We start from the raw sequence: 24219 nt of genomic DNA, 5'->3' as shown, positions 1-24219 counted from the left end.
ACATGGGGGGGGGAATGCCAGAAATTACCAGTTATACTATTTTTTTAGTGGTATTCAACTTTTCCTGGAAGGAATCATACAGACACCATCCTTGCATGTCTCACAAATGAAGTTTCTTGTTTCCATTACACTGATTCATTTATTGGCTCAAACTAACACTCACTAATAAGATTTCTTCTATACAAATCTTTCCTGGAAGAACCAATATTGCCCATAAAACTAACTTCTATGCCTAAAAAAAGCATTTCAATGGGTCAAAAAATACATTCTCAAACACATATAAAGAAAAACAAAACACAAGAAACTAAATAGTATTGTTTTTTAACTTTAAAAAATCTGTTTTTAAAAATTGAAAATTTTCTAGCACATTTAACTTAGATTACAGTTATAGCCAAAGTCTGTCTCTGGGCTCTACTTGACTGAAAAAGGTTCCTGGTTGTTTCCTCTTCCTTCTCTTTATCAACTAAACTTCAACTTCCTTAGCTTTTTTCCTAGAACCTATTTTTAGTCCATTTAAGAAGATCCATTTTATTTGAATTGTATCTAGTTTTTCTATATCATTTTACTGTAAAGACTAAAACTATAATTGAGCTCCCAATAAAGAAATTAATAAAGTTTAGTATGATTTAAAGATTACTTCTAGGTTCTTTCCTTTTACATTCTTGTTATGACATTTTAATATTGTGAAAATGACAACTAAGTGAACTGTATTTTCAACTAGCAGAAAAAGAAGTGTCAAAATAAAATATCAGAAAGAATTTCAATGAGAAGAAAGGAGAGATCATGGAATTTGTTAAGATATAAAAAAACAGACATTTTGATAGATAGCCTTATACAAGTTGAATACCATAATAATTTGAACACTGTAAGGACCTATAATTTTGTCATTATAGGTACTCTCTCCAATGTCAAAGATGACAATTACTTTGTATCTTAGTAGACAGTCTTCGAAGGTTGTAGTGACTTTTAAAATTACCCTGCTTCACTGTAAGGTTTTCTTGATGAACTTATAGTCCACCACCAGGCCCATACTCAAAGCTTTTCTAACTTGATAGTACCTAACAGAGTTTGTGTTGTTTAAGCATAGTCTGAAAATCCAAGGTCATTTCCAGGCCATGAGAAGGCATGGAAGAAGGCTTTTTAAAGGAAAAATAATTGAACACACAACAAAATATAAATTTATGCTACAATGGATCAGTGATCTCACAGACGCCAATATTCTCTGATTTGGTGCATATTATAACTCATATATGCATTCTTATCCTGTGCAAATCTTGACTATATTCTTCTAAAGGTGTACCAAAAAAGACCCAGTTAATGTGCTGGTAGCATTCCTCTAGATCTTTTACATTTCATGTGCACAATAGAGTATAAATTATAATATTTAATTTAAATGTAAATTAATTAAATAAAATTTATTGTTTAAAATTTAATTTAAACTTAAATGAATTAAATTAATACATTTAAATTTTAATTTAATTTTAGATTAATTAACACAATTTAATTAAAAAACAAAAATAACTAAATTTATTTTTACATCTAAACTTAAAACTTTTTATAGTTTCAAAAATGTTTAATATGAATTGTATCCTTTTGAGGACTATGACAAATCTAAGCAAAATTGGAAGATTTTTATGAACTAATGTTAAACAAAGAAATCAGGACCAGAAGGATAATTTGCAAGACCACAAATAATGTAAAGGAAAAGAACATTGAAAGACTTTAGAATCCTGATCAATTGTAGTGAGCAATCATGATTTTAGAAGCCAATCATGAAGCATCCCTAACTACAGGGTACAGAATGAATCATACCTTCTTCTTTAAATGCAAAAACCAAAAGGTTTATAACGCTTCATCCATGTCAAACTCATTAACCCTGCGTATCCCCCAAGTTTCTGTCCTGGCCTCCCTTTTCTCTTTCCTTTTTTTTTTTTTTTAAAATATTTTGTTACTTAGTAATCTCACAACTCCTATAGGCTCAGTAATCATCTCTATGCAGGCAGCTCCCAGATTTAAATATATCACAATAGTCTCTATGCTGAGCTATGGTCATGAATAGAAGTCTAATCACTTCATGGACATCTCAAATTGGCTATATCACAGGCATCTCAAATATAACATTTTTAGGAAAATGCCCCAACTGTCCCCAACTTCTAAATTGCATTACTTATGTGAAGGACACTATCATCCTACTTGTTGCTCTGACCTACAACTTTAGTGTCATCCTTGACTCTTTATTGACTCACTCCATACATCCAATCCATTGCCAAATTTTGTTGTTTCTACCTTCATAAGTCTTTAAGGTATGTTATGTCCTCATACAATCACAATTCTAACTTGGGTACCCCCTCTATACTTTATATTCCAACTACACTGACCTACTTGCAATTCCTTGAATACTGTAATATCAATTTCTGATAAGAAAATGGAGAACAGATTGAGTGACAACATGCAGTTTAGAATTTGGAACTTACCCAGATGCCATGAGCCAAGGGGCAAAAGGCAGTTGCTGCCAGCACTATAAAAAGGTAGGAGCTAAATCAAACGCTCTCTCAGTTGTCAGAAAGGGACCCTGCGTGGTAGGTGGGTAGGCCAATCAACCTGCTCAAGTTACCTGTATCCTGTTTTTATTGATTACCACATCATCAACTAATGAATAGAGCTGTAAGATATATACCAAATACCCGATTATCAAGATCATCAAACTCACACCGCCTGGTCAGGGCCAAGGTGCCTGGCCTGACCAGGGTCAAAGAGGGAGAGGAATCTCTCCAGCCAACAGAAGCAACCTGATTATCAACTGATCATCCAATTTAATCATCTATAGTCTAGCATAAATTCCCAATACCTTCTTCTTCAACCTTGATCTTTCCCCTGAGTTTCTTATAATTAAATTATTAAAACTTATTTAGGTGAAGGCTGTTATTATCCTAAAGATCACTCTAATATTCTTGCATCTAAAGGGGAAAGGGAATACTTAAGCTAAGTCGTAGTCATCGAATGGTCCAATTATTATCAACATCTATCCTCATCATTAGCATCTATCCATTAACTCAACCCCAAGACAAGTAACCAGAGAAGCTGTGTGATTTAGTTCACAGCTTCTTACTTAGTTCTGAGCACTGTTGGTGGGAACTAGTGCTCAGCTGAGCTACAAATATTTGTGGGACCTGATGTTCACTATCTCAGCCTTGGTGTTCACTTAGGCTTCCCATCCTTACTCAGCTTAGGTCCTTATACCACGTGAGGACCTTGGGCCATCTCTCTACCAGGCCCAATCCAGAAGCATCATACCACCCATATGAATACAACATTCTGTTTTCTGTCTTTGCGCCTTTACAATGCCTGTGCCCCATGCCAGGTATGCTCTGCTCCAACAACTGCACTTTATGATTTCTCTAACTTCCTTCAAGACTCAGCTGAAATCCACTTTGTGCTGGAAGCCTCTTTGGACTCCCTCACTGCTACTGCCTTCTCTTCTGAGATTACTTTTACCTCTTGTATATGTACACATCTTGTATGCACCTCCTTATTTTATCTGTTTTCTCTTTCATTAGAATGTGTACTCCTTGAGGGAAGTGACTTGTTTTGTGCCTTTCTTTGTACCCTCAGCTCTCAGCACAATGTCTGGTACAAACTAAGCACTTATCAATGATTGCTGATTGGCCTACCAGACAGAGAGTTGCTGTGAGATCAAATAAGATAATTTGTATCAAGCGTTTTGAAAACCCTAAAGTGTTTATGTTAGCGTTAACTGTAATTATTACTATCCTCTTCTTATCATACAATTCTTTGATGACATCATTTACTCTTATTCTTTGAATTTGTTTGTGATATGTTGCAGTATGTTTAGGCTGACCTGTGGTACTTCTTAAGTTCTTTGAAAGCAATGACTTGCAAGTTGCATTGCTGTGTAGCAACTCTGTTAACTGATAATATTGAAAAAATGGGCCATTTGAGTCAGCCCCAAAGCTCTATAATTTCTAAAATAGTCTGCTTCTCTTCCTTTTCAACTTTAAGGCCAAGCTAATTATCCATCTAAACTGTCTAACACAGATACACATTCTATTACTTCAGATACAGGTCAAAATCTAAGCAATAGGCATTCTTTATCAATTTTCTCTTTCTTGTTTGAACAGACAAGACAAACTCCTTAGAGTGAATAAAGATCTCTTTCTAGAGATTTTACAATCTCTAGGTGATTGATGCAATCAATACAATGTCATCTGCACACAAGAGTATGTGAAGATCACCATCCATAGGGAGTCCCTCTTTGACCTAGATGTTGCACTGGGCCTACATCACAGACTTTTGTGCATATTTTAGTTAGTCCCATATAAAATTAGTTGCCAAATCTTATTTGTTTTATCTTTAAAACACTGCCCAGCTTCTTGTATCCACCTTCCTCTCAAGTGGCTACCAGCCTAGTTCAAAGCTCTCATCACTTCTTCCTTTAGATTACTGCAACAGTCTTATAATTGTTTCTCTTCCTCTATCCTCTCCATTCCTAATCCTTCCTTCATGCAGCTGTATAAGTGATATTAATATAGAAGCCCGATCATTTAGTGCCTCCTGCTCAAGAAATTTAAACGGCTACTTAATAATTCTAAGATAAAATACAAATTCCTGTTAGGCAATTAAGCCCTTTACAATTTAGCTCTTACTAATGTTTCTAGGCTCATTTCATTGTCTCCATCTCATGGACACTATGTTCTAGAAAAATTGGTCTATTTGCTGTTCCCTGTACATAAACTGTTCCAACTTCTACCTGACTCCTTTGTATAGGCTGTCCCTGTCATACCTAGAATTCTCTTCCATCTCCTTTGCCTCTAAGAATTGCTAGATCCTTTCAGATGCCACCTACTACACAGGACTTCCTTGATTCTATTAGTTTTTAGTGTGTTCTCATTCATGCAGGGAAATTGTTTTCTACTTACATTGCCTTTAGTCATTTGAGTGCATACTGTAAGCTCTCAAAAGAATGTATGCTATAAAACAGCATTTTTATTTTAAAATAAGAATTAAATAAGAATTTATTCTTAATAAATCCCTGCTCTTCTGAATTTTTACACTGTCACTTCTAATCTGAATCATGATGGTTTTTAGTGCTGTTTTCTCCTTTCTGTTACTGTGGCCATTATAAAGATTATTTTAATTACTTTGTTTTTTATCAATTCAAACAAATCTTCTGAAGTCTTTATGAGTTCCTAAAGCCAATTTCTGCAGCTCAACAACAGAGAAGGGAATAAGGGATAAGACATGTTACAAAAGATTGATAGGTTTTGTTAACAGTAATAGATATATGAGGTTGATAATAAAAAGTTAGAAAATTTCAAAGAAACAATACCTTTAATAATAGAGTAGTTCTGAGAGGATGGAGAAAGACAGAGAAAAAAACACCACGAAAACATTATAATTTTTAAAAAGTGGAAAAATTAAATGACAACTTTAGATTTTTGAAAGCCAGAGCGACAAAGTAAGAGGCAGCACCTACTAAAACAATCTTAGAATTAATTACTCTCCTTCCAAAAATACAAGGAAACCAAATACCAGAAAATTATATGGAAAAGTTTCTAAGAATATTAGAAAAAAAGAAATCTATAAATATTGGAAGTTGTCTAAGCATTCCAAAGCAATATATTATGAAAAAATAGGTTTTTCAAATAAGGCAAAAAAAAAAAAAACTCCATACAAACCCAAAAACCAAATAGTATTTGATTTTGAGAAATTTAGTTCTGAAAAATTATCAATTAGCAAAAATGTGATAAAGTAACCAAAATCAAATACAAGTAAGATGTAAAAGATGACTCAATGTCTGTGAGGAAAAATAATCAATCAATAATGTGTGACCACACTCTCAACACAACCTGTCAGTTTTATCTTGAGTTATCATATTTAGGAAATGACCTCAAGAAATATACATATCATAAGATAGTATAGTGCAGTGATGGCAAACCTTTTAGAGATGGAGTGCCAGGCCCTACCCCTAGCCCCCCCCCTCCCCCCATGGACTGAGTACCATGCTAGTTCTCCCCTAGAGACCATGTGCCATCCTCTCCCTACCTTTAGGGTGGGGCTCCCATTAGGCTGCTGGGCAGAGGGGTGGGTGAAGTGAGGAATGTCCTTAGCTAGTGTAGAGATGGGGAGGGAAGTGTCCAGAGTGCTCCATTCCCCTCCAGCTCTGCCACCTGTGAGCCACCCACCTCACCTGTAAGCCACCCACCTCACCCCCTGTGCACTCCCATTGAGCTACTGCGCAGAGGGGTGGGGAATGTAAAAAAATGTCATCAGGCATGGTGGAGAGGGGGAGGGGAGAAGCTCTGCTCGAGTTCCTCTACCTTTCTAGCAATGAACTTGGGGGGGGGGAGGATGGCAGCATGCCCACAGAGAGTGCTCTCTGTGCCATCTTTGACATTTGTGCTATAGATTCACCATCACTGGTATAGTGGAATCAAAAAAAGAGTAGAATTCTTAGAATAAGAAAATCTAGGTTTTAAATACCAACTCTGATATTATGGAAAAATTACTTCACCCTCTGATTCTCAGTTTCTTTACCAATAAAATTGGTATAATCCCTACACTACCTAATCTAGAAGGACTTAGTGCTATAAAGATAATTGTCATTAGGTATCACGACCAACAGATATACATATAATCTATTCCTTAGACATTATAGCAGACTTCCCATTCCTGTTTCTAGATTAAGCCAGTAATATGAAACAGCAAGTAGGGAGTAAGATCTAGTTGTTATATCAAAAAAATAGGTTTTAGGGTCATAGATTTAGCACCATAATTCAGATAATCAACTAGTCCAAATCTATCATTTTAAAAATGAGAAAACTGAAGCCCAGGTTATTTATTTGACTACTTTAGACTCCAAATTCTTTCTACAATACCAATATTGTCATCAGACCATGCTACTGGCAAATATGAAAATTTGAAGGTCAATTCAAATAATCAAACTTCAACTGCATGCAAAACACTTTGTTAAGTTAACTATTACAAATACAAAGACAAAACCAAAAACTGTTATAGCCCTCAAGGAGTTGTAAGAGTGAAATTTGGGAGATGCCATCTTTAAGTATATATATATATGTATTTTCTATGGACATGTGGAAATTATCAAACTACATTTCCCGTGGTCCAACGGGTTTCCGTTTCCTGTTCTTTGGGCGTGGGGACGCCTACGTCACCACGCAGAGGTCAGTTTAAATCTCCTGGGTTAGGAGGGAGTGGCCCTCTTGGCCAGCAGACTCAGGAAGAGACGGGAGGTAATAATGGCTGGGGCGGCAGTTTTGAATTCTTACAAGCGCGTGGTCTAATAACTTTATCTATCAGCATGGCTTTTATTAAACTACTAATTTTTATATTTATCTTAGCCTTTATAATTTTTTATCCTTATAGAGTTTACATTCACTTGAACAAAATGTAAACAAAAGATATAGACCGAAATGGAAAATTTTTAAAATGACATCTTAAATAATTAGTAGATCCAACGACCAAGTGTTAGAAATGAAACAATAAAAAGATATTACTTTAGTAAGATAATACACCAAAACAGACCTAATAGAAAATTTTAATATCTCTGGATGAAATTACTAACAAAGGAGAGACCTAAGGAACTGAGTACAAACATGAAAAAACAACAGGTAGGAAATAATTCTAAAATGAATAAGAAAGATATATTTTAAATTAAATAAGAGAAAATCAGAATTAAAAACAAAAATATTAAATAAAAGTTTTTAAAGACTAAAAACAATAACATCTAATTTTGTTTAAAAAAGAGAACAAAAACTAAATGATAAAAAGCAGAAATTAAAAGGGGAATTTAGAACAAATGGAAAGAACATTTAAAAAAATTCTAAGAAGTCAAAGAATATAGCAACAAAAATAACTTAAATGAAAAGATCTGCAAAAATTGAAAATGCCCAAAATAAACAAAATAGAAAATAGAACATCTAAATAATCCAGTCTCAGAAGACAAAATTAAGCAAATAATAATCTCCTATAGAGCTCCTTTCTCTCAGAACTATCCTACATGGACATATAAGCAAATTTTTTAAACATTCAAAGAGTAAGTAATTCTATATAAATTACTTAAAAAAAAGAAAGAACAAATACTTTACACCAAACTCATTCTATAAGAACAACATAGTTCTGGTTCCTTAATAGAAGGAGTACAGTACAAGTCTAGAGACTAATATCAACAATAATCATCACTACAATCATATTCAATAAAATACTGGCAAAGGTTTTATTTTAATAAAACCCCCCAAAGTACTAATCATTAGCAAGTTGTATTAATACTAGGAATTCAGGTTCAACATTAAGAAATCAATTAAGGAGGCAATTAGGTGGCTAAGTGGATAGAGATCCAGGCCTGGAAGTGAAAAGTCCTAGTTTCAAAACTGGTCTCAAACACTTCCTAGCTTTGTGATCTTAGGCAAGTCACTTAAGAAGCCTTTACTGCTCTTAGGCCTTGAAACCAGTACATAATATTGTTCTAAAATAGAAAGTGAAAGTTTTAAGAAAATCAGTTATGATAAGATTACAGTAACAAAAACAACAAACCCCTCATGATCATATAAATGGATGCAAAAAAAGCCTTAGATAAAATAAGCACTAATTTATGATAAAAACAATAAAAATTAAAGGAATAAAGTAAACTTTTAAAAACATGATCAAAATACTCTAAAGTCAACAGATAACATTATTTGAAGGGACAAACATAAGTTATCTCAGTAAGTTCATAATCAAATGCACATTCATAATTATTATTTAAGAGTATTAGAAATGCTAGCAACAAGAAAAAAGAAATTAAAAACAAAGAATAGCAAAGAAATTAGAAAATGGATCCCTATTTGCCAATATGTGATTATTTTCTTACAAAACTGTGAAGAATCAAACAAAAAAAGCTGTTTAAAGCAAAGGAACAAAATAAAGTAAATTAAATAAAATTAAAATTGTTAGCATTTCTATATTTTACTAACAAAAACCAGTAAGAAGAGATCAAATCAGAAATAACATTTAAAATATCAACAAAATGCACTGAGAGATAACCAAGTATGATACGTACTGAACTACATCAGTACAACTATATGTCAACTTTCAAGAAAATATAAATTAAAATGAGTCAAATATGTAATGTTTACATCTAGGTTGAGCCAATAAGAGTAAAAAAATGGCAATATTCCTCAAACTAATCTACATATTTCATGCTATGCCAACTAGGTTTCCAAGATCATACTTTGTAAAATTAGAAAATAATAATTAATAGTGAGGACTAAAAGGTTAAAATGTCTAGGGAAATAGTGTTGGAAAAGTAGGAATTAAAGAGATTTGCCACCCTAAGAGCTCAAATTACATCATTAAGTAATAATTACCAAAAGTATATGGCACTGAATAAAACAAAATTGATCAGCGAATAGATTAGGTAGGCAAGGCTTATAAAGAAATATAGCTATCTAGGTTCAAGAACATAAAGTGCTGGAGAAACAACTCCAAGGAGGTAACTGAAAATGAGATCTGTGAGAAAATACTCATAGTAACACTATAATAGCAAAGAAACTGGAATTGGGTCTCAAAATATTAAAGAATATCTGATCAAATTGTAGTATGTGAACATGATCAAATATTGTTGATGTAAAAAGACAAATACGAAGAATTTTAAAAATGTAAAAACCAAAGTGATAAGTGAACAAGTATAACACAATAAAAATATGTATTGCATGATAATAATATATAGGTTAAAAATGTGATACTTTGGTACTAATTAATAAAACACACTACTCAGCCATTTTTTAAAATTTTTTTTATTATTATTTTTTATTTTAAACCCTTAACTTCTGTGTATTGACTTATAGGTGGAAGAGTGGTAAGGGTAGACAATGGGAGTCAAGTGACTTGCCCAGGGTCACACAGCTGGGAATTGTCTGAGGTCAGATTTGAACCTAGGACCTCCCGTCTCTAGGCCTGACTCTCAATCCACTGAGCTACCCAGCTGCCCCATACTCAGCCATTTTTTATGCCACCTTTAGATATGCTGATAAGCAGCAGTAATGAATAAATAGAAAACTAATGGAAATGAAAAGTTGCAATTGCTTCTTTATGTTCTTTTTATTAAATTATTTTAGGGATTGCCCATTGTTGTGAAAAAAAGTATTTTGGAAATCATACAGCCTTACATAAATGTGAGACATTATTATTCTCAAATACCCCCAAGTTACTCAAGACAGCTTTTTTAAACTACAAAATGGAAAATTTTCTTCCTCTGTTATGGCTGCCTCCATTCAAAGAGATCTTGCCATTTCCACAGAGCAAATTAATTTTGAGAAAGGAAAAAAAAAGAAATAAGCCAGAAAGAGATTGAATGGTTGATAAGAAGGAAGGTATGCACAGAAAACACAAGAAGATATATGAAAATAATTTCTTATTCTAATAAGTCACTAAAATGGACCCATCACAGAATTTTAGAGTTGGAAAGGACCCTCAAGAATTCATTTAGTCTTACCAGTACCTGAAAAGGAATCACTATGTGCAAAAGGAATCAATATATGCAATATTAAATTTCCAGCCTCTGTATCTGAGGTAGCCTATTCCACTTTGAGATGACTATAAATGTTAGTGATTTTTTCCTGATATCAAACTTAAATATGCCTTTATATCTTTCACCTATTGCTCCTGTCCTCTGGGGCCAAGTAAATAAAATCCAACCTACCTGCTTTCCACATGACAGCCCTTTAAATACTCAAAGGAAGCTATCATGTGGTCTTTTCTTCCTCAGACTAAATATATTCAGCTCTTTAATCATAAGGCATTAACTCAAGGCTCTTTTACCATCCTGGCTGCTTTCCTCTGGATCCTGACCAACTTATGAATGCCCTTCTTACACCATGCTGTTCCAAACTGAAAACAATGCTTCAGATGTGGCATAACCAGAGAAGGCTGCATATACAGCTCAAATGGGCTCCTAGGAATAATGAGCAACATAACTTGTACATCCAGCAAAAAAGTAGGTATTTCTTCAGTCGATAATGCCGAAGTAGCTGGACATCAAGATGAAAATATGCAAAAGACAGCTGAAACACAGTATTAGAATTCTAGGGAGAGATTGTTAAGGGGTTGAGAGACAGGACACATTTAGAAGTTGTCTGCTCTAAGATGATCATTAAAGTCAGTGAGTCAATGAGCTTGTTAAGGAAGAATTCAGGGAGGAAGAAGAGGACAGAATTTTGGGGGATATTTATGTTTAATGTCTAGAAAGGAGATGAAGAGCTGACAAAAAAGATAAAGAACATCAAAGAGGTAGTTTCACAGAACTTAAATGATATCAAAGAAGGATATTTCACTGAGAAGTTTGAGGCCATTCAACAAAATTTTCCAAACACACTACAATTTCAATTCCTTAAATTTATCAGCATCGTAACCCACTTTTTTCCTTCTGATTACAGAGAAAACTGCTTCTATTCGTTGTTATTGTGAGTGGTTCACTTTACCTCTCTAGGCCTGAGTTTCCTCAACTATATAAATGATTATGGGTAACCAGATGATCTCTAAAATTCCTTTCAGATCAAAGTCTTTTAATGCTTATTAAGGATAATTCCTTCACTTGCAACCTTGAATTCACATCATCTTGAGGACCTTGCTTCAACAATCATTCTCTTCTCTTCAACAATCTCTCTTCTATTAATTTATAATTTTTCCTTCTCTTCTAGTACCTTACTCTATACCAGTGATTCCCAAAGTGGGTGCTACTGCCCCCTGGTGGATGCTGCAGAGATCCAGTAGAGCGGTGATGGCCACAGGTGCATTTATCTTTCCTATTAATTGCTATTAAAATTAAAAAAATAATAATTTCCAGGGAGCTAAGTAATATTCTTTCTGGAAAGGGGGCAATAGGCCAAAAAAGTTTGGGAACCACTGCTCTATACCAATGGTTCTGAAAGCATGGTCTGAGGACCTTTGGAGGTCTCTAACAAAATTTCAGGGGAACTGCAAGTATAAAACTATTTTCATAATAAGATGTTTTAATTTCTAATACAATAAATGTTGATAACTATAATCCATATAAACAAAAGCTCTTTGAAGAGTACTCAATAATTTAAAAAACTCTTACCTTCTGTCTTAGCACTGATAAGTATTAGTTCTAAGTATTGATTAGTATTGGTTCTAAGGGGAAGAGCAGTAAGGGCAAGGCAAAAATCGGGGTTAAGTGACTTGCCCAGGGTCACATAGCTAGGAAGTAACTGAGGCCAAATTTGAACCCAGGAACTCCCATCTCTAGGCCTAGCTTCTATCTACTGAGCCACCTAACTGCCCTAAGTCCTCAATCATTTTTTAAGAGTATGGGGGTTATCAGACCAAAGTAGTTTAATAACCACTGATCATAAAAATAAGCCTAAATCTGTTCAATTGTATATAAAAAAGGCTTCTGGTTCCCTCATCCTAATTTGGTTAGTCTCTCATCATTCTTCTGTCATACTTCTTCAAAAAGACCTGAGTGATAGTCCTTTACTTTCTGACCATTCACTCTCCTCAACCTGTTTTTTAATCTGTTTTAATCCCCAATACTCTATTAAAACTGCACTTTCAAATGTATCACCCACTAATAAACAAATCAATGACCTCTTTTTTCAAGATTTCTTTCTCTCTGAGCTTTCTGCTGCATTTGACATTATTTCTGAGATATCATGAGACATTCTTGGTTCTCCTATTACTTTTCTTCCTATGACTTTCTTGGCTTCTTATCCTTTCCTTACATCTTAAGTTTAGTTGTTCCCCAAGGATCTATACTTGACCTTTTCTCCTTATTTTCAGTTGTTTCCAATGATTCTAGCAATCTCAGATGATTTCACAGCTTTAGTTATAATCATATGCAAATAAGTTCCAAATTCACATTTCCCGCCATTAAATCCAAGATCCACATCTGGAGAGAGGATGATAGGGGAAAAAATGTGATAGCTATCTTCAAGTATTTAAAGAACTATTACCAAGAAGAGGGATTAGATATTATAATCTTTGGCCCCTTACAGCAGAATTAGGACCAATGGGAAAAAATTGCAAAGAAGCACACTTAATTAATCAGTCAATAGGCATTTATTAAACACTTTGGTTTCTCTTCATTTGGCTGGAGCAATGAGAAGTTCTGATTAAAAGCATTTTGATTTAATCATACCAGATTTAAAAAATTAAGTTCTATTCAGAAAACTTAAAACATGGTTTCTTCTACAGATGTTCCTTTTACACAACTGCCTCATGATCGGACTTAATACCTATACTTGGAAAATGAAAGATATATTCTAATCATGGGCAACTTATTTGGAAGAAAGATAACCAAAGAAAAACAATAGAAGAACCAATACAAACCAACATGAATTGAGAGAAAATAGCTATTTGCTGATTTCTTTCTTTCAAAATCCAAACCAAAAATTCCCTTTGGCACAGACCCAAAGTCATATTAGTCATGTACATTTATATCAAATTAAGAACACACATAATTTTTAAGAGGCTCATCAGACCCAAATTTCTCCACTCATTATTTTATTATTGACCTGTGATTTTGTTTTTAAAAGTAAAAGACTGATTTTAGAATAATTCAACACATTAAATTACATGTTAAAATTTAAACTTTTTTCTTTTGTATTCCATTAAATATCTTCTAATTATACAATTCAAATAAGCCTTATAGACTGACATTCAATTTTCTAAAATAATGAAAATTTAACACATTTTATTAATGGGAAACTAATATTTCTATTTCATATTTAACATATAAAGTAGGGTTTGTTGAGAAAACTGGTGGTGTTTAGGTGGGATGGGAAGACATTAAGGAAATAAATCTTCAAAATACAACTAGAAATATAATTTTCAAATCTTTTACTCTTGATGATAGAGTAATAGATTCCATATGCTGGAATAATTAATTTACATAAAGCTGAGTTTACTGGAAATACAATGTTTAATATACCATGAGTAGATTCACTAATTTGAGGATGATTAAAATGTCTCTTTTGAGAAAATTAAAATACTATATCTGCTAACATAAAATACTAAAAATATTTTCTGGAATATTCTCATTTTTCCACTTTAGATATAGAAATCAATACCTTTCATACAAATTCCCTAGGAAGATAACTTAATTAGAAACATAAGGGCAAACATTGCTTAGGGTCAAAACTCTACTTGTTAAATGAAAAGGTCCCTGAACAGAACATGAAATCATAAACAGAAAAATAGAAAGAATAAAGAGATATTATTTATGAGTTCAATTCTATTCCCATAAGTGAGCTTTCAGATTGTACCTATTTATACAGTAAAGGGTGAAAAAAACACCTTTTCCCCTTCACATAAAGAATCTGTTCATCTGTTCTGGTTTATAGATAGCCAAAGGAGTAAGGGAGAAGAATAAATATGGGCCAAGGAAATCAGACTTTTTTCTCCAGAATTTATTCTGTAACTACCTGCACTCCAAATTAAGGCGTTTATTTATTAATGTAAAGTAAATATACACCCTGGGTATATTTTAATCTCAGATACTACCACAACTTCATGGGTAGCAACCAATTCATTTTCTTTTGCTAGAAATCATGATGAATGAGGCCACATTCTCATATATATTAGGGGAATTCTACATACTGGACTTCCATAGCAGCCATTGTGGGGGTGGGAGGGAGTATGTTTCTCATTACATTGATTTTTTTTTTGTCTAAATCACCAGACGTTTAATAAATAATAAATGTAGTATCTAAATGTAAAGCAATTTTCATGTCATTTAAAGTATTTTTTTTATTTGGATAATGGTCGGTTTTAAAGGGAATAGCTACATAGCAAAAAAAGTATTTTATCTGCCAAAGAAATTTTATTTTCATGAAAATGATAATTTTATCATATGTGTTCTTTGATATAATAGACTTAGAAGTTAAAGTACTTTGGGAATCTTTAGGCATTTTACCTTAAAAATGTGCAAATAAGCACAGAATTATGTGTTTGAAAGTTATCTAATTCATGTTCATGTCTAAAGATGAAAAGTGATTTGGAATTCAATTAAATGGAATTTATTAAGGATAGTCACATGTCTCATAACATTAATATCCAGGGAAGCTGAAATCTGAAGGTGGAAAGCAGCAGTTGTAAGCACTATTCCTGAATACTGGACCAGACTATTCTATTCTGATGGGCTACCTGTTTAGAGCACGTTAGCTACAGTTGAAAGCAGAGAAAAGAAAAACTTCTAGGATAGTGTTTGCAGGCTGTCTCATTTTAATCCTAAGAAGAGTAGGAATGGGAATGGAAGGAGACATAGATGTCAGTAGTTTGGAAGATCTCACAGAAATAGTATAAATTTGAAAATATTCAGATTATGTAAAGCAGAGGAAAATAACTTGGCTTTATATGTTGATTCAGAGAAATTACAATTAAGATTAAGTAATTTTACTTTTAATGAATTTCTTTATTCTTTATAGAATTTTCTAAGATTTCATAGCCTTAGCTACTCATGGAGAGACAGAAGGAAAATTGGTAGAAAAAGAAAAAAAAGGGGGGGAAGGGAAAGGGAAGAAGAGAGGGAAGGGAAAAGGGAAAAGGAAAGGGAGCAGGCAAGTAAAAGAGGAGGAGGAAGGAATGCGGCTTTCCTACGTGTGGGTGCCAGGTCACAGGAGCTGCTATTTGTGGCACTGATAGTAAATTTTCAGAAAACAAATGAAATTCTATTAAGATTGAATGGTACAACCCACAAAAAGAGATTAAGGTACCCTACCAAGAAAACTGAGCTTTCTTAATAAATTAAAATTTCAAATATTAATGTACATATTACTCTTCATATTTTATGTGAAAAATAGTGACTGATTCATGCTAGTTCTGAAACTACTTTGGGCTATAAATTAGAATGAAACTAAATTACTATGACTACTTCCTTTCTTTAGAATTCATTCAAAAATCTATCCCAAAATAGATACCTAAATGTTAAAGGAATAGATTCTTAAAGGCTTAAATCAAACAAATGTAGGCAATTATTTTGACTGAATATATGTATATATGTATATATGCTAAAATAGCAACTATCTAATATCAAGGCCTGTTTAAAAACAAGGCCTACAAAATGAAATTTATATGGATAGAATGTATTTCAAATAAGGTAACATGATTTTGTAAAAGAACTTTAGAACAGCTATCTTTAAAGAAATCAGAGAAAGGGGAAGTAATAATCTTAAAGCGTGTTAATCGGATGAGCAAAGATTAGCATCTGGGGACACTATCATTTTAGTCTCATGGCACTTTAATTTATCATCATTTAGCACTTTTTGGCTTCAAGGAATTTCACAACTAAGTGACTGTAGTTAGCTAAAAGTGCTATGTTTAAATAAATAAATATTTTCAATTTATTTACTAATTTACAATTAAAGTTAAAATGATCGACCATGATACCAAAGGATTGATGATGAAAAATGCTACCCAAATCCTGATAGGTGATGAATTAATAGGCAGAATGAGACATATTTTTAGACAAAACCAATATAGGAATTCATTTTGTTTCTCCATGTCTAATGTTAGAAGATTTGAATTTTTTTTTCAGTGTGGGGCAAAGTGGAAAGGAGAAAAAAAACATAATTGAAAAAAAATTTTTAATTATGCCATTAGTTCATATTTGAAAGGGTGAAAAAATACGTTTTCTAATTTTGAATCAGTCATGAAATTATAAACATTTCACTATTTAAATCCTATTACAGTCTAAGATAGAAAAATCTTTAAATGACTTTAATGAAATTACAATTCACATAAATACAACCTTAAATGTACTCAACATATTTCAAAGAACCCATATGTAGCACAAATTCTTTGCCATTTAAGTGGAGTCACTCTATTTTAAATGAAATCATAAGTTGTGCCAAAATGTTTAGGGGAAAGAAGTTTTGTCAGAATCTTTTGAACTAGATTTTTAAAGGAATTAAGGGAAAACATATCAAAATACTAAAATGGCCAAAATGTACTTTGGCTCAATTAGGAACTGAAATAGTTTAGTCAATTGAGATATATAGGACCCACTTCTCCAAGGGAAAGATTCAGAGGATAGAAAGTTGGCAATTAAATAATAAGGGAAAACCTCCAAAAATCAATTTTCAGATAAAGACTACTTTTCAAAGCAAAGTGTAAAGAAAGTACACAAAAATAATTATAGATATATTATAGAACTCTAAATGTACATTCTTTTGATGTTCCCAAATTTACTTGTACCTGGGCATCTTTAATCATAACTTTTTGCTTTCTTCTGTTTGGGACCAGTGACAAATATGTTTTTTAGTGGAAGATGAGCCTAAATTTGGAAAGGTTCATGACCAGTTTGACTCAAATGGTGTTGAATTTTTATGAGAGAGCAACTCTCAAAAACCTATTAGTATTAAGAGAAATTGTGATCTCTACTAGGAAAGCTACTAAATGAACTCACAGGACCAGGTAAAGAAGGGATTCCAGTATCACTTCACACCACCATCACCAACCTCAAATGACACTGAAGGCAGACAAGTCAGTCCAGCCAAAGGCACAAACTGTCCGGAGGGCAAAACAGAAGATAGCATATGCCAGGTGAACCAAAACACCAGCATGATTTTGAGTATCGCCTCCCATTAGTACTTCTGTTGAGAGAGCCTGTGCTTGTCCAGGAACAGCAATATCCCCTAATGTCCTACTTCCCATTAACATTTTCTCTATTTTTTAAAAGTCTAGACAATCAACAAAACAATAAATGAAGGCCTGATCTGTAGCATTTTCTGATTTCTAAGGTAGAAATGACCACACTAAAATTTAATTGGATCTGGAAGCTAGCACAAATTGGATCCAGCACAACCCAGGCATGACTCTCCAAGAAATTATGCGGTTAAGGGGTTTATGTCGGTGGAGGAAATGTTCACCCCAGTGAAATCCTAGAGCCCTGAAGCATTGACGATGTGATATCTTTGTTGAATAAAGTATAAAGATAGATTGGCACTGTTCATTGGATCTATTCATCATTGGAATACTTCAAAGAATTCAGATCTCATTAATTTAAGTGTATATTGCATAAGAAGCAAGGAAGTGAAGTAACTAGAAAGCTGGCCTTAGAATTGGGAAGACTGGATTCAAATTGGGCATAGGACACATACTGACTATGTCAATTTAGGCAAATCACTTAACCACTCAATGGGCTAGGCAATTCTGTAAGTTTCACAGAAGGTACCAGTTTGTATTGTTAAAGGGAATTTCCTTTCTTAGGAGTTCCCTGTATCAATGATCATAGGTCCCAATACTTGACACAATTTATTATAAAACTATAAAGAAAACTCTGGTAATATAAAGAAAGGAAATTCTGGCATAAATTAAATAAAAGCTTTACTTACTGGTGGGAAGTCAAAGTCTATCTGGTTAGCTAAGTTTAAAATGTAGTCAATTCGAAACTGATTCTCTGGATTGGCTAGCTCAACTGGAGGTGCCAAATTTCCCATTGCTGTCACTATTGTCTGAAAATAGGTAAAACAAACATTTCAGTAAACAATTCAAATTAAATAGTACTGTTTGAAATAAAAAAGAAAAGATTATGTACTTACCTCTATAGCTTCTTTAATATTATTTTTAATATCTTGGATTTTCATTTTTTTCTCCCTATAATAAAATAATTACAGTATTTTGTTTTAGTATGTTTTCTTTGGGGTATAGGAAAAAGTACTTCAATTTGAATATTGCTTAACTTTGTTTTTACCAATAAATACCTGCATATTTGGCTATCATGGCCTGTGGTATCAGCCCATTCAAGATTAGAGATGTTCTTTAATAATATATTAATTAAAATGATCTAAAGATTACTTGTCTTTAATGAGAAATATATAGTAGCAGTAACATAGAATATTGTTTATCTAAAGAGATTTGGTTTTCTTTGTGTACAAAAGAGCAATATCCAAAGGTTGTTTATACATGCACAAATAGATGAAAAGTTGGTAAATTTTCCTGATAGAAAAGACAAAAGAGAAGGACAATTTAGAGGAAAAAATTAAAAGATTACTGCTGATAAAATGAACTGAAAAGAGAAGTGAAAGCAAAAGCAAGTGGAGCAAATAAAAGCCCATTGTAAAACAATTTAAAGATGGTTATTATAAATGAGATTTTAATATGACTTTACTAATTTTTCCTAAGAACGTGCAGAACCAGTACAAATTACTAAATAGACAAATAAGATAAAAATCAAGCCTACTACACTACATCTTGGACCTTGCTCGGTTTTTAAAAATAAGTGATGTTCTGTTTATTGCAAATTATACTTTGTATCATAACAACTCAAATAAGCATTTCTACATTAATACTGAGAACTAGGGTGAAGTTTATTTTGGAATTTAAAAAATTCTGTTGAATTTAGCTTCTAAAAACTAAAGGAGAGAAAACTGGTATGCTTCAGAGCCAACTGTTCTATAAATTAAAAGACAATAAGAAGATCATTTTGAAAATCACTCATATAACATTACAAACTAACAAGGAATATGGCACAAAATTAAATTTTCATTTTAGCTTGCTTAAAAGTGTTCTTTAAGAATTCTAAAGTGGGGGAATTAGGCTTAGAACAGAAAGCAAAATATTTAAAACTATTTAATATTAATAACAATGGTCTTTAAAATAATATTTTGTGGATATATATTAGGAAATTCTGTTCTTTCAAGTTACATATGAACCTTATTAAAAAAAAAAAAAAGGTTCATGCTTCTCCTTGAGGGAATAGTTACATGGTTCAGTGGATAGAGAGCCAGGCCTAGAGATGGGAAGTCCTGGGTTCAAATTTGACTTCAGACACTTCCTAATAACTATATGACCTTAGACAAGTCACTTAGTCTTTACTACTTTTCTACCTTAGAATGACACAAGGTATGGGTTTAAAAAAAAGAAAAAGTAATAGGTTGATTTTCCTACTTGAAAAGTACCTCAAAAGTAAATGATACTATTTAAATATATATTTGAGTAACCACTAAATATAACTGCATATATGATGCTTTCTGCCTTAACAATACTGTTTCACATCATTCACATAAAGGTAAACATAATAAAACTGAAGCTGTTGTTTTAATCCCATTCTACTTAAGAAACAGGGAGATTGACATCCCTTTAAGAAAATGAATTTTTAACTAGGCATCTTTAAATCTTATATTCATTCATGCCTTCTTTCAACAAATATTTATTGGTAATTTGTCGTATGCATAAATTCATTCAACAAATAGGTATCACTCTACTCCATGACCTTTCATTAGCCTGTATGAAAGATACTGTCTTCTGGCTAGAAAACAAAGATTAATAAGATGGTCGTTGCTCTCCATAAGCAAAAGGTTTTAGCTATTAAATGGAAAAAATTTGACTTGATATAAAATTTGCAGTACTAAAAAAAACAAGAGTATACTCAACTTTATTTAAATTGTTCTTAAAGAAATTAAAAACAATCAACAAGTATGTTAGGTGCCTATTTAATTGAATTATCTATACAGGGGTAGAACAAATTAAGCTAAAGGGCATATATTTTAGAAAACCTATATAGTTAATGAAAAAAATAGTCCATTCATTAGTCAGTATAGCTTAATGTTTAACTTCAAAGTTAAGTAGAAGGGAAAAAAAGAATTTAAAATTTAAGAACTAAGGGGGAAAGGTAAGGCTGGATCATGATATTTATTCATAGTCCCTTCTATATTTGGAATTTTCCTTCTAAATACAAAAAAGAATTCAAGTAGTCACCTAAATTCTGGTCTACCATTATTTTCACCAACTTTTATTAATCCTTGCCATTTTCTCTTATTCACTGAATAACAGTAACAATGATAGAGAGAGATGAAAGATTACAGAATGATCTTGCTTCAGACACTTACTTAGTTGTGTCAAGCCATTTAACCTCTCAGCTTTGATTTCTCCATCTGCAAAATGGGGACAGGATTGTTGGAAGGATCAAATGAAATTATATCTATGAAATGCTTTAGCAGGCTTCAAGCACTATACTAGTCATTATTAGTCATCTAATCCAACTTTCTTTTTTTAAAAGATGAAGAATCTGAGGTCCAGGAAATTTTAGTATACAAGTAATTGTTCTAAAAGGCATAGTTAGCACAGAACAAGAATCTAGGTCCCCTGACACCCAACTCAGTGTTCTTTCTACTACACTAAAAATTAAATATAATTTAGAATGTTTCCTTTATTTTATTCTAAGTGTTATATTTCTCCTAAGTGTAACAACTGAAAGAATAAAAAATTAGCACGGAGAATGTGTCAGTGAAGGTATCAATATGTGTATGTCAATGTGCTGGTAAGAAACAGAAAGAAAATGAACTACCAACAAGCATATTGGTTTACATTTAGGATTCCCTCTCCTTTCAAATAGTAGGTTTGAATCTCTAGTAACCATATCTCATTGCTCTGAAGGTTTCTTCTCCAGTGCACACAGTGCAAAAAACTGGTCAAGACTGCTCACTGTTCAACAGTTTATAGTACCAAATGCCCTATATCATCATTGAAGAGCACGTAAAGGAAGACAGAAAAAGAGAAATGGCAAACAAGTATATACAGTAGAGTGTAAACATTTTTATCTATTACTTCATTCCCTTCCCTATGGCAAGTAGCTGACTTATTTCTTTAACTTTTCCATTTAATTTGAAGAATTAATAAGAAAATGCACAATTAACAGATTTTTATTTTCAAAAGTTCTAAGAACCCTTTTATGGTAGATGTGTACTTGTTTCAAAGCAGCAGAGGAAAAAGAACTCTGTAGATATAACTTTTTAAAATTTGATTTTCAAAAGAGTAATGAATAAATATAATCTAGTAGCTCAGACTTAAAAACTTAAATATTAGGGGCAGGTAGGTGGCTCAGTGGATTGAGGGCCAGGTCCAGATACAGGAGGTCCTGGATTCAAATCTGCCTCAGACACTTTCTAGCTATGTGACCCTGGGAAAGTCACTTGACCCCCATTGCCTACCCTTACCACTCTTCTGCCTAGGAACCAATACTTGGTATTGATTCTAAGACAGAAGATAAGGGTTTTAAAAAAGCAAAAACAAAAACAACTTAAACATCCCACTTCCTACTTATCACAGGTCCAACACAGACAACTAGGAATTATGGATAAGACTAAATTTGAATTTAGTTTTGATTTATGGAGCATATCTTAAAAGTGTATCTGTAAGTCAATGTGCTTTTCTTTTAAACTCTGAAGACAGTTTCCCAAAGAAACAATGTTGGTAATTAGAATTTTCAAACTAACACATAAAAGCATAAACACACGCACGCACACGCACATATACTATTTTCATATATACAGTATAGATAATGTTATACATTATCTATACTGTATATATGAAAAATAATAACATTACCAAAACAAGGGAGAGAAGTTAGCAATAAGAGAAAAATAATCTTAACACTATAAATGGAGGTCAGCAAAAAGTAAGACAGGTAATTAGTGTATGACTAGGACATTTAATTAAGGAGAAGGAAGGGTCATATGGATCTACCCTGAGAGATTATTTAGGTAGATGAACTGAGCTGTAAGTAGAAGCAGGAAAGAAAAGGAAGAATTTAGCATGTTAGATGGACTAACAGGCAAAAGTCACACAATTTCCTATGATGACCACCAGGTGGTACCACTAGTCCAGGGCAGCTTGGCTGTTGTATTTCTAAACGGACAACCTTTATTTATTTATTTAGCCGTTTTATCTGTTGGGATTGATGGGGAAAGGAGGGGAGAATTTACAAAACAACTTTGGAATAGATGGAAAGTGGGAGGAAAGAGAGGCACTGTATAAACCAGTGTCATATTTTTTTAACTATACTAATCTGCATCTGTGTTAAGACTAAAACCATACTTCATTTAGAATCACAGAATTTTAGAGTTTAAAGGAACCTCAGTGATCAACTAGAGCACTGATAGCAAAACTTTTAGAGATCGAGTGCCCAAACTGCCGCATGTGAGCCTCCCACCTTACCCCAGACAGGAGAGGGAGGAAGTGTTCGCATGGGGCTGCTGGGTAGAGGGGCATGCCATGTCTTCAGGTGTGCATGGAGAGGGGGAAGGGAGCAGCCCCTTCTGGCACACATGCCATAGATTCTACAGCAACCAACCCACATGTGAAGAAAATTACTACTAAAACTCATTCATTAAGACATCATCCAATATCATCCTGAACAAAACTTCAGTAAGAATAAACTTAACTCCCAAATTTTAAGTTTTTCTTTACATCAAAACACAAATTTGCCTTTTTGCAACCTTCACTCAAGAGCTGAACACAATACTCCACCTGTAATTTAATTAGAAAAGAGAAAAGCAAGATTATCATCTTCTTATTCCTAGAAACTACGATTTTCTTTGGACAATCCAAGAACACATTAGCTTTTTTGGCTGATATGTCAATTGAACCCTGCAGAAAGCATAGTGTTGGATATGGATAAGAGTGTAAGACTTGGAGTGAGAAAGACTTAAGGTTGAATCTTGCCTCAGACACTAACTGTGTGACACTAGGAAATTCAATTAGTCACTCCACAGCTCAGTTTCCTGATCTGTAAAATGAAGAATATGAGAATGTTTATATGGCTAAATAGAATTTCATTTAAAAATAATAAGATCTAATAGGCTGAGAAACCAAGAGTCAACAATGTTATGTGGTACTCAATAAAGTAAATGCAATCATAGCCTATAAGAAATAACAAGTATTTATTAAGTGCCTATTATGTGCCTGGCACTGTACTAGAAGTCTGAGATACAATCTGTTTTGTTAAACAAGGAAAAAGACAATTGACGTCTGGCAGGAATGTGTAACAATATAGCTTCTCTAATGTGCAAAGAACAACCCATCTTAAGGAGTAGAAAACAATAAAACTATGATGTATGAGAATCCCATCTCCAGAGGAATTTTATCTAGAATTCAATTAAAAACAAATTTGATTTGTTTGCTATCAATTTTGATCTGATAAAACTTAGGTGTAATAAGACTCCTTTCTTGGAATGGTTTATATTCTGTGTTACAATATTCAGTGAATACTACAACACATATTTTGAATTTCAGAGTTTTCCTACATATAGGTAATATTGTTGTGAGGAAGATTTATTTAGCAATTTATGTAGCAGTAGTTTATATGGACCTAGCAGGAAGGGCTGGAGAATTCCAGGACGGAATGAAGGAGCAGGAAGTGGGCTTGTGCTCTGAGAGAGACTCCATTAGTGGTTGGCACAAACT

General features: G+C 33.1%; 1 protein-coding gene across 2 annotated transcripts in view; it reads right to left on the bottom strand.

Annotated features, from left to right (window-relative positions):
- GNAS (GNAS complex locus) overlaps positions 1-24219 on the bottom strand; it is a 186681-nt gene that overhangs the window by 78410 nt on the left and 84052 nt on the right. For both annotated transcript variants that reach the window (XM_044663855.1, XM_044663853.1), the window contains 2 exons: positions 18576-18630; positions 18369-18488 (listed from right to left, as the gene is read on the bottom strand). In XM_044663855.1, coding sequence (XP_044519790.1) covers positions 18369-18488; positions 18576-18630 — 175 coding nt within the window. The remainder of the gene's footprint in view (positions 1-18368; positions 18489-18575; positions 18631-24219) is intronic.

This window comes from Gracilinanus agilis, chromosome 2 (genome assembly GCF_016433145.1).
Source record: "Gracilinanus agilis isolate LMUSP501 chromosome 2, AgileGrace, whole genome shotgun sequence".
Classification (NCBI taxonomy): Eukaryota; Metazoa; Chordata; class Mammalia; order Didelphimorphia; family Didelphidae; genus Gracilinanus; species Gracilinanus agilis.
The sequence above is the reverse complement of the archived record's forward strand: the minus strand, read 5'-3'. Positions and strand labels throughout refer to the sequence as shown.